We start from the raw sequence: 17,542 nt of genomic DNA on the forward strand, positions 1-17,542 counted from the left end.
CTGTGCACCAGAAAACGCTGTGCCAATGAACACTATCTCCTGCTATTACTAGAAAGACATTTCAACCCACATTCCACCAGTGTGCACAGAGCTGTGCCTGGTCTGAAAGATTTTGTGCCCTTTCCTGTTTTTGCACTATTTTATTTCCACCATGAATATTTGGATCTGTGAAGTCTGGCATACATAACCCTGCAGGTAGGAATTTGCCCTTAGTCAAGCTCTGTCTGATGGACTGATCCCGTCCTCCAGCATTACAAACTCATCCCATCCTTAGCACTACAAGAGCCTTCCCACCCCCACACACAGGTTTTCCATCTGTTTTCCATAGTGAGAAGTCAGGGGTGTTGATGGACCCCCTTGAGCTCATCCCACAGCTCAGAAGTGCCACTCTGGGTGGGTCTGTCAAAGCAGCCATATCTGTTCATTGCCTGCAAGAACTGCTTTGTCCTGCTGGCAGGATGCACCACACCTGCTGACCACCCCTGTGCTCCCCATTCCTTCAGACTCACCCACAAGAGGGGCCATAGCCAGGGTGTGGAAGGCTCCCCTCCCCTCCCTGCTGTGGTTCAGAAGGGGATTGTGCTCCCCTGTGCTCCCCTACAGCACTCCTGCCTTTTCTCTGCCCCTCACCTCCCCAGCACCTGCCAGCCTCTTCCTCCCACCACACGCAGCAGTTTGAAATAATCCTTTACAAAAACCTCTCAATTCTAAGGAGCTATTTAGGGACCTGTGTTCAAATCCCTCCGAAATCCTCTTTTTCCTGAAGCCAGCAAAATATTAAATGCCACTGCCCCCACCCTCTGCTGCAGCAGGGGGTGACACGGGCCATGGGAAAGGCAGGATTGTTCTGGTGCTGCTCTGGAGCTGCTTTCCCTGGAGATGCAGGTGTGATCCTCTCCCCTGGGAGAGGGGAGCTTTTCCTGCTGCTGTTCCAGCAGATGTGTTCCAGCAGCTGGCAGCTGGTTGTGAAACACTCGTGCCATGTCCATGACAGGATGTGATGCCTTGTGGCACTGCATGGCTTTGGCTGGCCAGCCACTCTGCAGCTTGTGGTCTCTCCACAGCTCCAGAAATTGGGGTGTTGAGAGGAGTTGTGTTGTGCATCAGGGTGCCCTTAAAGCTGGTGTCACTCTGGATGAGCAATTTGTCCTTATGCACTGCCTGTTCCAGGGGGCTTCTCTCGGGACTGGAGGATCCTGGCTGCATTTGGTGGTGGTGGCTGAATGGGGAGGGGGTCACTGAGGGGACATATCTGCTGTGGTTTGGCATGTACTGAGGGCCAGCAGCTTTCACCGAGCCCTGCCTGCCTCCCTCAGCAGCTGAGAGGGAGAGGTGGAGCTCAGCTCCGGGTGTCTGCTGGCACTGAGGCCGTAAAACGCGGCCGGGGATGGGGTGCACACGATGGTGGCAGCACTGCCACAGGCCCTGTGGGGCTGCTGGCACGTGTGTGTCCATCATCCCTGCGCTGCTGTCAGCCGGGAAGTGCCCGTGTCTGGAGATGCTCAGGAGAGGTTAGAGCTCCTGTGCCCGTACCTGACAGCCGTGACGCTGACGGAGATGTCTCCTGACAGCCCGGCACCATGCCACTGTGCTGCCAGGAAAGCTGCCCCAGCGCTCACTGCAGCCCCAGGGACCAGCCACGGGCCCTCGTGGGGTGGCACGTGTCCCCACAGCTCCTGGGGACAAGCAGGCCTCAGCCCACAGCTGCAGCCCCGTGCAGAGTGCTCATGGAGGGATTTACCCTGCGCAGTCCAGCCGGTTCTGATTCCAGCTGAAGAGACCAGCTCACGAGGGAGGGACTTGTTGGATCTCTGGTGTAATGAGAGGGGGGCAGGCTGGCCCCCGAGGGTCCCACAGCCAGAACACAGGGCAGGGGAACTGCTGGGGGCACTGCTGCCCGACCACTGCATCTCCCACAGGCCCAGGGCCCTCCGGCAGAACAGGGCACGGTGACACAGACGGATGTCCTTCTCCCTTGGAAGGCTGCGTGCCTTGGAGAAGACTCATGGCCAGTTTGTATTGCATCGTGCTGGTCCGGAAAACACAAATATCTTCCACACAAAACACAAATATCCTTGCACTGACTCCATACAAAAAGCAGCTGCTAGTTTTGTGCCAAGGCTGCTGACCCAGATCCAGAAAAAACCTGCTCCATATCTCTCAGATAAAGGTTCTAGAGTGTAAACTCATCCTTTCCATCAGCCCAAAGGGCACTGCCTGCTGTCAGTGCTCCAGAGCCCCTCACAGAGCCCCGGGAGCACAGCAGCCCCTGTGCTGGTGCCAGCAGGATGTGGTGGCACCGTGTCCCAGTGTGAGCAGGGCTCCCAGCCCTTTTCCCTGCCCTGCTCCCTGCCCTGTTCCCTGCCCTTCTCCCTGCCCTTCTCCCTGCACTGCTCCCTGCCCTGCTCCCTGCCCTGCTCCCTGCCCTGTTCCCTGCCCTGCTCCCTGTCCTGTTCCCTGTCCTGCTCCCTGTCCTGCTCCCTGTCCCTGTTCCCTGCCCTTCTCCCAGCCCTTCTCCCAGCCCTGCTCCCTGTCCTGTTCCCTGCCCTGTTCCCTGCCCTGCTCCCTGTCCCTGTGCTCCTGTCGGAGCGGCTCCATCCTCCTGCTCGCTGTGCATCCCCTCCAGCCGCTGCCAGGGCCGGCTGACACGCTTCAGAAGCAGCTCCGAGGTGTGGAGGAGAGCGAGAGGCGGAGGGGGATGGCGGCGCCTGCTCGGGCAGGGCCGAATTCCCCTCCTGCCTCTCCCTGCCCTCCCGGCGGTGCAGCCGCTCCGGGTCGCTGCCTGCGCAGCCACAAAGGCTTTGATGGGCTCGGCTTTGTGGAGCGCAGTCGGTCCTGCAGGGGGGAGAGAAAGAGCTGACATCTCCGCTCCCTCCCTGCCCTTGCTGCGAATGAAGGGATGAGGGGTTATAATCCCAGATTCTTATTTTAAAGCGGCTTTTCAGATCTGTGAGGGGAACTTGAGCGTGACGCTCCCGGGGGAGGCGGTGGCAGAGCAGCTGTCACCGCTGTCACCGCTGTCACCGCTGTCACCGCTGTCACCGCTGTCACCGCTGTCACCGCTGTCACCGCGGGCTGGAGCGCTCCGGGCTCGGGGCAGCACCTCCGGCGGGGAGTGCAGGGATCTCTGCATGGCCGGGGTGTGCAGCAGCACTCCTGCAGGGTGTGCAGGGGTCTCTGCATGGCCGGGGTGTGCAGCAGCACTCCTGCAGGGTGTGCAGGGGTCTCTGCATGCCTGCAGGGTGTGCAGGGGTCTCTGCATGCCTGCAGGGTGTGCAGCACTCCTGCAGGGTGTGCAGGGGTCTCTGCATGCCTGCAGGGTGTGCAGGGGTCTCTGCATGCCTGTGGGGTGTGCAGGGGTCTCTGCATGCCTGCAGGGTGTGCAGGGGTCTCTGCATGGCCGGGGTGTGCAGCAGCACTCCTGCAGGGTGTGCAGGGGTCTCTGCATGGCCGGGGTGTGCAGCAGCACTCCTGCAGGGTGTGCAGGGGTCTCTGCATGCCTGCAGGGTGTGCAGGGGTCTCTGCATGCCCCGGGTGCGGGGCTGTCCCACCGCTGGGCACTCGCCTTGGCACCAGGCTGTGTGTCCAAGCGCCGGGGGGGTGCCGCCGTCAGGCTGCACCGATGGATTTACAGGGGTTTCCAGACGTTTTGAGCTCTGAAAAGAAAGAGTGGGCTCTGTCTTTGTGAATGGAGGGCAGGTCGGTCCTGGGCAGCGCTGTTCAAATGGGAACTATCCGGGTGGGCAGGGCTCAGCCGCGGTGAGGGATGGAGCAGCCCGGCCCCCGGCAGCATCCCAGCCACTGCCTGCTGGGGATCGCATCCACCAGCCCCGGGGGGACTGCCCCCATCCCCGGCAGCACCCTACACCCCAGGACGACCCTCCAGCTGTGAGGACTCCTCTGCCAGGCAGAGCCTCGGGATCCGAGTGAGATTGGCCGCTGCCAATCCCCTGTGGCAGTGTCTGCCCTTGGGATGCCGAGTGCCGAATTGCACCGGCCCAAACCACCCTGCAGCCCTCGGAAAGCTTCTGTCCCACACTGCCAGCACTGTCTGCTTTGGAGAAATGCAGGGATCTTTCTTCTCTTGTATTTGTTAACTCTCTCATTCTTCCCACTGCATTCATGGCAGACCTGTGCAAAATGTCAGCAAACTGCTGTTTTTTTCAGTGGCAGCTCTGCAGCCTTTCCCTCTGCTAATTACTGTAGTCCTGCCTCTTCTAGGGCAAGTCGACAGATGGCTGGGGTTTTATCTTTGAACAAGCTATTTAAATAGGGCTCTGGCTTTTCCCTTGCACATTTCTTTCCTGGCTGCATGTCCTGAGCTGCGGGATGGGTTGTCCTTTTCACTAGGGATGCCAGAAGTTGTGAGCTGAGACTGAAGGCTGAGGTCAGGTCTCAGGAGATGGGAACCTTTCCTTTTAGAAAGGGAAGATAATTCTGCCCTGGTTCGTGTGGCCTCATAGAGCGCTGTGTTTTGGATTTAGTATGAGAATAATGTTGGTAACATCCTAATGTTTTAGTTGTTGCTAAGTAGTGCTTACCCAAAATGAAAGGTCCCATTCTCTGCCAGTGAGGAGAGGCACAAGAAGCTGGGAGGGAGCGTGGCCAGGACAGCTGACCCAAAGTGGCCACAGGGATATTCCAGACCATAGCACTTCATGTTCCATACATAAACTGGGGGGAGCTGGCTGGGAGCTGCTGATCACTGCTGGGGGATGGGCTGGGCATCGATCAGTGGGTGGTGAACAATTGCATTGTGCATCTTTCCCTCGGTATTGTTACTGTTATTAAACAATTCTTATCTCAAACTGCAAGTTTTACCTTTTTCTGATCCCATCCCTATTCCACCAAGCGTGGAGGGAGGAAGAGAGTGAGCAGCTGCAAGGTACTTAGTTGCTGGCTGGGATTAATTGTCAGGATGAAGAAAATGAATTGAAAAGTCAAGCCTTCCATAATGGGAGGGGATAGAAAGGTTTACATAGAATATCAGGATGGGTATGTATCACTCCAAGTGTTTTTACTGCTACAGCCTTGGTCCTACACTCCTGTGGAAGAAGATCCTTCTGTTCCCTGTGTTTGTATTGTTGGTTTGTTTTTTCAATGAACTTGATATTGTTTGGGACACCCTACCCTCAATGAGGAGGAAGGATTAGGAAGACAGGATTCTTGTTTGCAAAAAATTCACTGGTAACTGTACCACACTGTAGGATCCCAAGGCTGGAGCATGGGTGCTGTGTAAAATAACATCCTGCCCTACATACCTGAGAAGATTCCCAGCTCATGGATTGTATGGTTTAAGATAGAAAACAGCTCCTCAGCCAGCTTTTAACCTCAGCTGCACTCATTAGCTGCAGAAAAGCTGCTTCAAGGCCCACCAAATGGGACAGAGCTCCCAAACTGGTGAAATCCCACAGCCCTGCTAACCCTGCATCACCATCCTTGAGACCCCTGTTTATTTCCAGCCGCCTTTGCAGGTGTAGGTGTCAGGTATGTGGCCTGACTCCAGGCTGCTGAATTCGGGATCTGGGCAGTGGCTTCACAGAGGGGCTGGTGATGACAGGAACCCTCAGTCTGTGGGCAGGGGATGAGCAGCTGTGGCCCAGGCACGCCCTTCCAGCACAGCGTCCCAGAGGTGAGAAGGGACCGCAGTGACCTGCACAGCACAGGCACACTGCAGGCACAGGGCAGCCCTGGGGCTGTGCTGCCACCCCCTGCTCCTGCAGGACTCCCCTCTCTGTGCAGGCATTGGGATGGGTCTCTGACCCCGAGGCAGCACCTTCAAAGCAGGAGGCAGCAGGCTGTAAGGCGCTGAGTTCAGTGGCCAGTCTGCATTTTGCTCAACAGGGGTGGATAGAGCCCACTTACAGCAAAGCATTTGAGGAATGTGCTTAATTAAAGGTCCATCTGAAAAGTTTCAGAGAAAAATTGCATCTCAAGACTCTCTGTGGAAAAGAGCAGTGTATTTTGATCAATCCCAACCACACTATGTATCAGTTATTGCACATAATGGATGTTGTATAGATATAACAGGGTACAGATGCACTGTGACAATTGTGGGATTTGCTTTTTGGGTTGTAATCCTTTGTAGCAGCACTACCTATATATGTCTACAGAGTATCCTTCCCAGACACACTTGCCATCTTGCCATTAATATCAGTATCTGTACATTGGAGCAAGTGAGGAGTATTTCACATATAGACAATCTGGTTTTATTGCTTTCATCTTTACCTTACAGCCAGGTGTGTGATCCGAACATCAGCCAGGAACTTTAATAATCTTCTGTTTCAAAACATCTTAGAAAATGCCTGTGTGGGACGGGCTGACTTATAATATATCCGTGGCACACGAAAACATAAATGGAAGCCTCTGAACTCCTGGGGAATATCCTATCTGTGTCTGGGAGGGACTTCTGTCCTCCCAAGTGTTTCATGGTGGGCATGGGGATCTGAGGGATTCTTTGAAGCCAGCAAAGAATTTGCAAGCTGTAGACGGGGTTTTTTAGCAGGTGCAGCCTGAATCCAGCATCTATTGGTCCCAGCTGCAGAGATGAGGCTTGCCTTTCTCCACCCACCTCAGAGGAGAGCTCCCTTTGTGTGCACGTGCTTGATTCTCTCTCAAAGGTCAGCTTCGTTAACCTTGGGGTGACGCTTTGTGTAAATGTGCACTTGTGTCTGATCTGCAGGGGAAATGGCATTTTCCTTGCGTGTCTCCCATGCAGATGTTCCCGGGCTGCACAGCTGTGCAGATGTGCTGCAGCGGCGATGCTGCGGCCGGCACAGCACGGCTGTCCTGCTCAGGCAGTGCCACGGCCCAGTTCTGCCCAGCACCTCGTGTGGAGGTGGCTGCACGCTCTCTGAGGTGTGGTGCCATGTGTTGGCACGGTGTGAGCGCTGCCCCACGCTCTCTGGTGAGAGCTCACACACGTGCTGAGGTGTGCAGGCAGTGAGCCTCCCTCCCCAGCCCTGCAGCCTGCGCACTGAGAGCATCCAGCACCATGGACAGCAGTGAGCACAGAAGGGCTCTGCCTTCCCCTCACCGTTCCTCTCTGCCTCACTGCAGGGGTGAGTTTCACAATGAAGCTGCCACCTCCTGAACAAGTTTAGTGCTTCCTGGTTTCCTCTGGATCTGATCCTCAGAGAGCCTGAGCACTGAGCTAGCCCCTGCTGCTTTCCACAGGAAAGCAGCAGTAGCTGGAGCAGGCTGCCCCGAGGCCAGCAGGAGTCCAGGATGCTCAGCTGCCCATGGGAGCACCCCTTGGAACGTGGCTGTGCCAGCGTGGCTGTGCTGGGCACCGCTGGAGCCCAGGGACACCGGGACGGGGGCTGAGGCAAAGAAGACATTGGAGCACAAGTGACATTATCTCAATATAATTTCTAAAACTCTATTGATTGAACAGATAAAATACCTCTGATCTATTTCTGTTGTTTTTGTTACAAAATATTAGCCATTTGGACTCTGCTAGGTGTGACCACACCACTTTTCCCAAAGGAAGCTTCTGTTGGTGGTATTTACAGCAGGAGACAGGTACAGACAGACAGGTGCTTTCAAAAGCCTACGCACAGGTAACACTTCTGCTGTTAGATTTTAAAAAGACACATTCAGATGGGGTTGTGACTAGTGTTGAAGAGCTGGGTGACTTCAAAGCTGCTGTCCCAGGCATGGCTGCGAACGAGAGGGCAGGACAAGGACAGCTGTAGCTCACGGAACACTGCCGGCAGCCCCTGGAGCCTACACCAGCACAGTGAGGCAGCTGCTGGAGTGGGAGACGGGGGGAGCTTGCTCAGCAGCTTGCATTTCAAAGCAGAGACTCCACCAAGCAGCAGCATCCTTGGCTTAGGGCTCAGTTTGGTTTTGGAAAGCTCAGAAACTCGTGCACGTAGTCGCAGGCTGAGCCTTCTGAAAAAAACCTCAAACAAAACTCAAACCCTTACGGCTTGGAGGCCCCCAAATGTTCCCAAATATGGTGGTACCTTTCACTATGACTATTGATGAAATTCGGGCTGTGGACCATACCCACACCTTTCATCTACAGGAAGGAGAAAAAATGTGAACAGTGGGATGCTTTGAAAGCCTTGTGAAAGCACAAAGTGTTGCTAACCCAGCAGCCAAGACTACGGCATTAGAAGTTACTACAGCAGCAGAAAAACACTGTATTAAACCTAAATTGTTTGCAAGGCTCAATTCTCCTGTCACATTTTCCCATCCCTTTGCTACTGCTGCAAACAGATGAATTTCACTGGGCCATGAGCAAGCATCAGAGCCTGCTGTACCACAGCTCAGTCTCTCCTACTGTTCAGCAAAGCCACCTTCTCATTTGGCCACTGACTACTCAGCACTCACAGCAGAACCCTTTTCACTAGGTTTCTGTTTCCTCTCTCCCCCCACTCCTTTTTAATATAGAAGGGCATGGATTTGGCAGCAAAAAGACACTGGTTCATTTGGGTTGAGTTAATCTCTGCAGCAGCTCCCTGCCTGACTCCCCCACCCGAGGGATTGTGCTAGGTTCATGATCAGAATCACTGCTGTCAAGAGCAGGTGATTTTTCTTTGGGCTGGTCCCTCCAGGTGGGCTGTGGTACACATTTTGTCCTTCATTAGGGTGTCACTGAGATGCTCCTGTCAGTCTGTGTGCAGGGGTGTCTGTTCACAGCTGCACGGCTACGCTGAGCCTGTGTGTCTCGCTGGCGTGTGGGAGGACTGTGGGAGCAGACAATACAATAGATCAGACGAGGTGCAGATATGTTTTAAAGTGCTTCTCATCCTTCAAGACCAACCTTCCAAAAAAAAATAATAAATCTGTATTTTGAAGTGAGGTCCGAAGGGCTCGGCCCCACAGGGAAATTTTGAGCAACCTGTTCCATGACAACCTGGAACAGAGTTGGTTTGTGCCTCTCCAGCTAAACCCAACAGAGGATGTGGTAGCCAGCAGGCTAGAAAGCAGCAAGGGTTATCTACATTTGCTTCTCTGTCCAAAGCTCAAGTCCAGCAGTAGCCTTTGCGAGGTCAGGGAAAGGGAATTGGCCCATCCTGAGAGAATACCATGCCTCAGGTAGCTCAGCACTGCAGTTCTACCCTTCATCCAGCATGGAGAAGGGAGTCTCAAGGCAGTTTCCTTATTTCCTGTTTAGATTCTTGTAGCTCTTGCAATCAATTATTAAAGCAGCAAACATCTTGTGTGGGAACTTCATAGGCATTGTTATAAATATTTTATCTAAAAAAATTATTTCCTCAAGTATCTTAAGTTTCTTTTGCTGTTGTCACTTTGTGTTAAATGTCAAGTAAAATCTAATTTATTTATTTTAACATACACACAGAGCTTCACTGGCTCACTGCACTCTGGAAAAAATCCCAAACTAGTACTGCCATTCCTCTGACTGAAATAGCTGCTGGGGAGGGGGGACAGTGCCAGTGCCTCCTGGACACCCATTCCACTGCAGCAGTGAGCAAAAACAACAGCAGCCACACGCTGCATGAACTAGACAACGACAGATACCACACATGCTTTCCTGGGAAGCTGTGGCCAGCTCAGAGGAGGTTCTGGCTGCTGTGAGGCAGCAGTGTCACCCTGGAGGGAGTCAGCATCAGAGGACAGCTGTGCCTCACAGCTGGCTGGGGGTGAGGACCTTTCCCAGCATCCCATTTAGGATATGGAGCATCCAAGCTGCCCTGGGGGGCTGGCCAGGAGTACACTTCTGTGATCTGGAGGGAGACTGGGCTTCTATTCAGGGTTTTCTTACAATCTTTTCTGTCATCTGCTTGTGCAGTCCTCCCTGAGGCTGTGCTTGTGGGCTCCCGGTGCATTTGCTATTGCAGATAAAAGTGGCAGCCTGATGCCAGCTAAGCAAACCAGCAAACTCCTGGCACAGCTGGGTCCATGGGTCAGCCTCAGACAGAGGGAGCCCTGGCAGTGAGCAGGCTCCTCCCCTGGAGGGCTGGCCATGTGCACTCCAGCACTCCAGTCCCTGTTTCCCTGACTCCAGCTGGGCTTCTGCCCAGCCTCCAGGGAGCACGGAGGGGAGCCGAGCCCGTCCCGCTGTGCTGTGCCTTTTGTCACTGGCCATGGCCCCAGAGATGAGCACGCTGGCACAATCCCATTGTGAAATTTAAATTGCTGTGTGGCTTTTACCCCACAAGGTAAAAAACTGGTTTTTGCATCTGTCTTTGCCATCCCCCTTTTCATGACATTTTGCACATCCCCAGCACTGGCACCAGCTCCTGCCATTCCTCACCCTACCATTGAACCCAGTGCTCACGTCTCAGCTTTGCACGGGAAGGAAGAGCATTTCTGTCCTTCCCTCATAAAATAAAATGCAAATAAAGGCCCCAAAAGGCATTCTTTCCTATTTTAGAATCCTAAAGTTGATCTTCTTAAACTTCGAAGGGAGATGGAATGAGTGAGACCAAAGCCTTTAAGCTAATTAATACCTTCCCCTCCCTACTGCACAAAGATGTTTTTTCTAAAAATACATCCACAGCCCATTTTTAATGCTGTCTTCCTTCACATCAATGTCCCCAATAAAGCAGAGGAGCTGAGCTGTCATCTCTATCTCAGGATCTGCCCCTCCTCTCACTTTGAAGCTGGGATAGAGAGGGAGAGAGAAGAGGCCTTGGAGTCAGATATCTGGGCAGCTTTCCTACAGGAAGGGCTGATGGAGGCAAGCATAGAGCCAGGCAAGAGATACACATGGGACCTCACATGAGGGGTCTTCAAAAAGCCCCTTCCCTCTTAGACAGGTGGAAGAGCCCAAGTGAATGGAACACCCACCCCAGAAGGTGAACATAACACTCAGCTTTGCTTTCAGAGAACAAAGATGAGGTGGGCAGCAAACACAAAACAGGCCAGAAAAAGGAAAGCAGAGGTGGGGCTGTTTTGGAGGAGACAATCTCATGTGTGTGTGTGTATGAGTGTGAGTGTGTGTATGTGTGTGTGTGAGTGTGTGTGTGAGTGTGTGTGAGTGTGTGTGAGTGTGTGTGTATGAGTGTGTGTGTGTGTGTGAGTGTGTGTGAGTGTGTGCATGAGTGTGTTAGTGTGTGTGAGTGTGTGTGAATGTGTGTGTGCATGAGTGTGTGTGTGTGTGAGTGTGTGTGTGTGTGAGTGTGTGTATGAGTGTGTGTGTGTGTGTGTGTGTGTGTGTGTGTGTGTGAGTGCTGAGGTGGGAGGGCACCTGTTGGTGCTGTCTCTTTGGAAAAGTAGCCATGGGTTCCAGGGGGATCCCTGGCCTGCAGCCTCGCTGCTGCTGGCCCAGGCTGCTGTTCCCTCAGTAAACATGCACATCCATACGCTACCACACAGCTGTATTTACACGTGGGGAGGTCTGCTAGCTCTCGGCACAGGACTCTGCTACAATGCTCCAACATAACAACAGGAAAAGTTTTGGTGTTCAGCGAGGCCATCTTCGTGTTGTACTGCAGCTCAGGACAGTCTCTCCTCCTCTCAAGCTCTCTTCCACTCGTGCACTCCTGCACTTGGAGCCGGCTGCTGCGAGGAAATAATACTTGGAGGGATGAGGAGGAAGCGTGGCAAGTGGTGCGAGCTCTCACTCCGGCTTAGCAGGCAGCAGCGATGGTGGCAGGGAGAACCCCAGGAGCGCCCCAAGGTCGGCCCTTGGCACGAGTGAGTCCTTTTCTCTCCGAGGCTGGCGAAGTTTCAGGGGGTACAAACCTATGGCCGGGTAAACGCAAGGCAGGAAAGGAGGAGGAGGAGGAATCGGAAGACACGGTGCCTAGAAAGCAGCAGGTCATCAAGCCTCTGAGGAACAGGGCAGCAAAGTGCTACATGGGGACAGCACGAGCACAGAGGCCAGCCGGGCTGGCAGGGTGTGAGGATGTGTGAGCACGGAGGTCAGCGGTTTCTACAGATGGCTCCTCACAAATAGCATCATCTTGAGGGGAGACGGGGCAAGAGTTAGGTCAGTTGGCTTTTTTTTTTTTTTTCTTCTTGTTTTACTAAAAAATAAATCACAAACTAGATCTCTGTAGGCAGAAAGGGTCCCTGGGAGAGGAGGGGAAGCGGGGAGGTGTGTGTGTGCTGTTTGGTGCTGGTGGTGCGGCTACACGAGGCTCCGTGAGCCGCTGGAGTACCTGCGCCTCTGAAGCAGCGAGCTGGGGGGACAGTACTGGTGGGGGTGGTTGTAGGGAGGGGGGGGAGGCGGCAGGGGAGGCTGATGGAGCAGCTTCACGGGGGTCCCAGGGAGCCCACTGCCCACCCCGCGCCAGGGCGTGGAGGTGCAGGAGTCGGAGGTGACGTAGCGAGTCAGAGTCTGGTTGAGGGCCGGCTCCATCCGAGCGAGGCACGGCTTGTCCAAGACAATGACTTTGACAATCTGCTGGCACTGTACAAGTGTCCCCGCCGAGGCGGGGTGCGAGGGCACCAGTGCTGTCTCCAGCCGCTCCCGTGGCATGTTAAGACGCATGCTGGGCTGCATTCCACTCTCGGGCCCCAGGGCGGAGTTGTGCTGGTACGTTTGAAGCCTGTTGTGAATTGACACCTAGTTTAGAAACAGCCAAAGAAGCATTAAATGTTACAAGACTTTTCCCATCTGCTGCTACTGGCTGCCCTGAACCCCCGCCACCAGACGACCTCACATGCATTGAAAGGCTCCCTCCCTCAAACAACCAGACCAGGTGCCACCCTGGCTGCACAGCCCCGTGGTCCCCATCTAGCCTAAGTGTCCCTGTCCTTTCCATCACGTCAGAGGCAGCAGAGCCTGCGTCCCCAAATGCGGTCCAACTTTGATTATCCAAAAGCACGGGGAGCACCAATCGACTCCAGGAGTGGAAGTGTCTGGAACTCTCGTGGTAATGAACAGACCTCGAGTCTGTTTGTCCCCACCAGCAGAAAGGAGAGGGGGCCCAGACTGCGAGGTTTCAGATACTCGAGGCCATACGTTTCAGTAAAATGACAGCAGCTGAATCTGAGACAGAGAGACAGAAACTCAAGCCTTTCCCAGCTCCCTGCCTCTCTGAGTAGGAAGGTACACCACATGACTGGCTAATCTGTTTACAAAGGAAAAAGCAGAAACCTGACACAGTCTAGCAAAAGGCAGCTCCCTCTGATCCATTTGATGGTTTGCCAGTGAAAGGAAATGATTTTCAAAAAAAGAAATAAGAAACAAAAAATGCCCATCTAGCTCATACAATGATAAAAGAAATTCATGATGAAATGGCAGCAGATTAGATAATCTCAGAGAAATGGAAATGCTCCTCTGCTGGCAGAGTAATACTTGGTCAGCTGAAAGCAGGTAGGGAAGCAGGAGGTCGTCAGGGGTTCCACACTGAGATGTTGATAATGGAATCAAATAAGGGAGCCCACTGAGACCAGTCTGAAAAGGAGGAGCTGGCCTGGACTGGAGGTCCCTAGCAGGGGAAGTGCAGCAGGGAAATACTGCTTCCCAAATGATGGATGAAGTTATAGTTCCTCCTGGCAAGGACATGGGCTGCTGGAGACCCCAAACCAGAGCTAAGCTGCTGGCTCAAAACAGAATGTCAGTCAAGTGACAAGGCCTGAGCAGGAAACAAGTGCTCACAGGTTGGTGTGGCACTTCCAGCCAGGCAGGGGTACAGGGGTCACAGTGGGGCTGCCCTGAGGCTCTGGCAGAGTCAGCAGCAGCACCAGCGACTGGGAAGGAGAAGCTGTGAAGTGACCAAGCTCCTCACCACGCTGGAACGAGGATGTCTGTCCCTGTCCAGGCATGGAGGTTGCTCAGGCTCACCACACAGCAGGACATAACATTGTCTCAGTATTTATTCAGCAGTGGAACATCCCACAGGAAAAACTGGTTGCTGGGCTGTGAAGTGCCAGTGGAATTCGGATACATGGAAGCCATTCTACACAGAGACACTTCTCCCAGCAGGAATAGGAAACTGGCTGGCACAGGCACCTTTCCCAGGAAGGGGTGTCTGCAGGGAAATAGGGTGCTCTCCGGGGAAAAGAAGCAGCACCTACTCCCTGCAGAGAAGCTGAATTCTTCAAGTAAATATATGTTGACAAGAGGGGAAAGAACTACCCTGGAAAAGGGCAGGCTCAGGACAATGGAGATATTCCAGACAGAGAGAGAGTAGGAACTAATTGATAAGATTTTCAGTGTGAAGATTGCATTTTGCTGTTTCCTCACAGGCAGTGAGAGTTTGGGTGTCTGTGAAGAAACAGGCAACCCACTGGATGCTAGACATTCCTGCAAAGATAGATGTACACAGGACAGCCAAGCTCCCTACCTAGGAAGGTGAAGCTCTAAGGAAGGTCTGGGGAACAAAGGCCATGCTTAATCCCCTTCATGGGGATGGAGAGACAGAGCTGCAGAAACTGTGCAGGAAAGCCGGGCTGTGGGGAATTTGCATGTGATGCTGCATGGAGTTAGCATGTCAGGGAAGTCCTCAGTGGGGTTCTCAGTGTCCCCAGAAGCAGTGGGGTGGGTTAGTCTACAGCGTTTGGGAGCTTGGTCCATGAAGGATGTTACAGTTATAAAAACGGATTGAAAATGCTTTGAAGTTTAGTTTGGATTTGAAAGTTGTATTACCCGTCCTAGCAGTAACTTTTAATTGTATCTCTGGAAATTGGTAAAATTGTCAGTCTGGCTGGGGAGGCATTGATTAAAACCTGAGAAAAGAAACAACAGAGAATGTGAGAAGAGCTGAAGTGAGAGAGAATTACTTACCTCAGCTGCTCTGCACTCTACTTACCTCCACTGTGCTGTCCGAGACCTTCTCCCCCAAATCCTTCTTGCCTTTGAAAGGAAACAAAAGATCTCACTCATGAGGTCTGCCCCTCTAGTCAAGAGCTGGCTCTCATACTGTGCACTGGAGAGTTAAAGGGAGAGGTGCAAGGCCAATCCAGACCCTCTTGCAACCTGTTAGCTGCTTCATGGGGTGGGCTTTACCAATTCAGGGAAGAAAACTGGGCCAGGTTCTTCAGAAGGTACCCATGCTGTATCAGCAACACCTCTTTCCCAGGTATTACAGCTACAGACTGGGTAATGGGACTCGAAGGGATTTTCTAGGCTATCTGAAGAATGCATACGTTCTCGTATTTCCACCATTTGGCCAAGGCTAAAGGATACAAAACCAAACGCTTCTTTTTGCAGTTATTCTCACAGGAATCAGTGAGAACACATTTTCAAAGGCAGCCCTTCTTGACCAAGAGAAGCTGGGTGCCCTCCTACCTGTTGGAGAGCCTTGCTTAGACTGCAGCTCCATCTGGGCTCCATTGGTCCTTAAGGAGAGAGTCTTGGTCCCTTGCTGTTTCTCCAGTTCCCCTGCAGAACAGACACATGGAGATCAATGAGGAGAGGGATGGAGGGAGGGTCACCAGCACACTGAAGGAGCAAAATGGGAGGTCAGCAAGGAGAATTAATGGAAGAAAATCACACGTGAGTGTCAGGAAGGGAGAGAGGAACAGCCAAGACAAAACAGAAACTGGTGAGGGTTTGACATGTGGAGAAACCTACATATCTCCATTGGACTTCCTACATTTATACATTTACGTCTGAATTACCTACATTTATACAGGATTGGCTAGTGCTGCACAGATGGGGACCACTGAAGCTGAGCTGCTTTGGCCCACATGGAAAAGCCATCAAAGGCTACATGGACATCTTGTCTGTATAAGTGACACAGACTGCTTGCCCTCAGGACAACCCTGTTAAAGGCACAAGGCCTATCCCAGCTATTTACAGATCATATTTGCATAGTCAAAGGAGAATGGGACAGAGAAGAATCTTCCAGGTGTGACAGTCTAAGCTTCCCTATTCCAGGCTACTGTATCCCACTTCCTGTTTCATAAGCATCATAAATAGTTAAGTCCTTCCATTTCTGCTGCTGGCCAGTGGTCACAGAGTGCTTTTTCATCCTATCAGTGAGCCCAGGAACATCCTGTGCAGACTTTCCCTGCTCATCCTCTTTGCCCCTGCTCCTGAAGAACTCTTCCTTTACCCTTTCTCCTGAGTAGCCAGTGGTGGCATTGGAGTGTGAATTGTGTGAGAGACCCTTACATTCAATTCGTATCTGTTCCAGTTCTGTCACTTCTGCTATTGACTCTTTCAGGTCTTCCACAAACTTCTGCATTTCCTCAGCACCCAGAGCACAGAAGTGTAGTACCTGCTTCTTCTCTGAGCCTGAAACCGGAGTCACCAGTGTAATGCCATGGGGGTAATCTGAAAGAAGATGTGTCAACAAAATCAAAAGGTGTTAGGCATTTGTGATGGAGTAGTTGCTTGTTTTGGTACGTCTGAAGGACAGAGAGTTTTCAGCATGAGTCCAGTGGAATTGCAAACTCCCTTTGTCACGCTGCCAGCTGTGGGAACCTGCAGCACTGCAGCCCTCCAAGAGAACAGAAGGACCAAGCTGCAGCAGCAAGACAGGTGCCACCAGCACCAGAAAACTCTAGATCTTAGTTACTCTAAGTGCAGCACTGGCCCTGGGAACCTGAGAACAGAGGTAGGCCTGTAAAGCCTTTCTCACTCCGTGGAAGAGTAAACAGTGTTTATGAGGCCAACTACCCTTCTTCTCCTGTGGGAGATGCAGCAGGAGAGGTTGTCTTCTGGGGTCAAAGCCATTGCACCCACAGTGGCAGGACTTGTCCCCAGTCTCTCCTTTCATCTGCAGAGAACACAGGAGGGGTGTTGGCACAGCGTGGCTGGGGAATTCACTGCACTGGCAGAGAGAACAGTAAAAGGAAAGATGTGTGTTTCTAGGTCTCTGCTTAGCAGTCCCCACAGGCAAAACACACAGGAATGTAAATGAAAGGCCATGCCCAGAGGGTGAAAATATAACAGCAAAAGGCCTTATGTTTTAAATATCAGGTTTATGTGCAGGGAGGTGATGACTGGAGATTCAGCCAAAAGAATCAGGAGAACACAAGAGTGCAGAGAACTTGCCATGCTTTTGACTGGACTTATCTGCTCAATGGCCAGCAGTTTCAATCCCTTTCCTCCTTTCCTTTTTCACATTCTTCTAAATTTATTTTCTGTCTTTCCCTGTCCTGCTTTCACTTCTCCTCCATTGCTCCTACGTCAGCCTGCCTTCCGTGGGCAGCCTTCCTTTATTAGCCTTCCTTGATCAGTCTATTCCAAACAAGCCAAGGCCTAACCTGTTATTTTCAGCCAGCCCTCAGCTCCCCTTCTTTGTGTGCCCAGCCCTTTTCCAGCCCTGATTCTCTCATGTGTTCAGATCACAAGATCTTCGTGACATCTGCTTAACTGTCTCTGCAGGGGATTCACAACAGGGCGCCTTTGCCAGAAGATCTTTGGGCTCTCCCAGGATAGTCATGCTAGCCCTGGAAGTGGATTCCAGCTCTGATGGTGCCTCCTGGGGATGCTCAGGTATGAATGGCCCTTGGGTTCACACAGGGATGTGGGAGCCTCTGCATGCTGCTGAGCAGGGGGTTGGGAGTGACTCACGCTGCCAACGGAGCAGAGGAGGGATGGGAAAAGCTTATTATAGCCACAGTGCTGCTACATTTTGCCTTCCTTGCAGCATGTTCTCCATGTGCTCACAAAGCCCCAGGGGCATCAGCCAGGCTTGCCTGGGACTGCTGTGCTGCCCCTCCG

At 52.8% G+C, this 17,542-nt stretch overlaps 1 protein-coding gene across 10 annotated transcripts in view; it reads right to left on the reverse strand.

The window, feature by feature from the left end:
* Window positions 1-7,351: 7,351 nt before the first annotated feature.
* Window positions 7,352-17,542, reverse strand: part of IQSEC3 (IQ motif and Sec7 domain ArfGEF 3) — a 95,191-nt gene continuing 85,000 nt past the window's right edge. For 3 of the 10 annotated variants that reach the window (XM_086885556.1, XM_086885553.1, XM_086885550.1), the window contains 5 exons: window positions 15,986-16,147; window positions 15,158-15,250; window positions 14,679-14,722; window positions 14,516-14,595; window positions 11,278-12,470 (listed from right to left, as the gene is read on the reverse strand). In XM_086885556.1, the coding sequence (XP_086741682.1) occupies window positions 14,521-14,595; window positions 14,679-14,722; window positions 15,158-15,250; window positions 15,986-16,147 (374 nt within the window). In that variant the 3' untranslated portion in view covers window positions 11,278-12,470; window positions 14,516-14,520. Of the gene's footprint in view, window positions 12,488-14,515; window positions 14,596-14,678; window positions 14,723-15,157; window positions 15,251-15,985; window positions 16,148-17,542 lie in introns of all 10 variants that reach the window. The other 7 variants (XM_086885552.1, XM_086885548.1, XM_086885555.1 and 4 more) reach the window with 3 other exon arrangements.

Source organism: Cyanistes caeruleus, chromosome 4, assembly GCF_971803275.1.
Source record: "Cyanistes caeruleus chromosome 4, bCyaCae1.hap1.1, whole genome shotgun sequence".
Lineage (NCBI taxonomy): Eukaryota > Metazoa > Chordata > Aves > Passeriformes > Paridae > Cyanistes > Cyanistes caeruleus.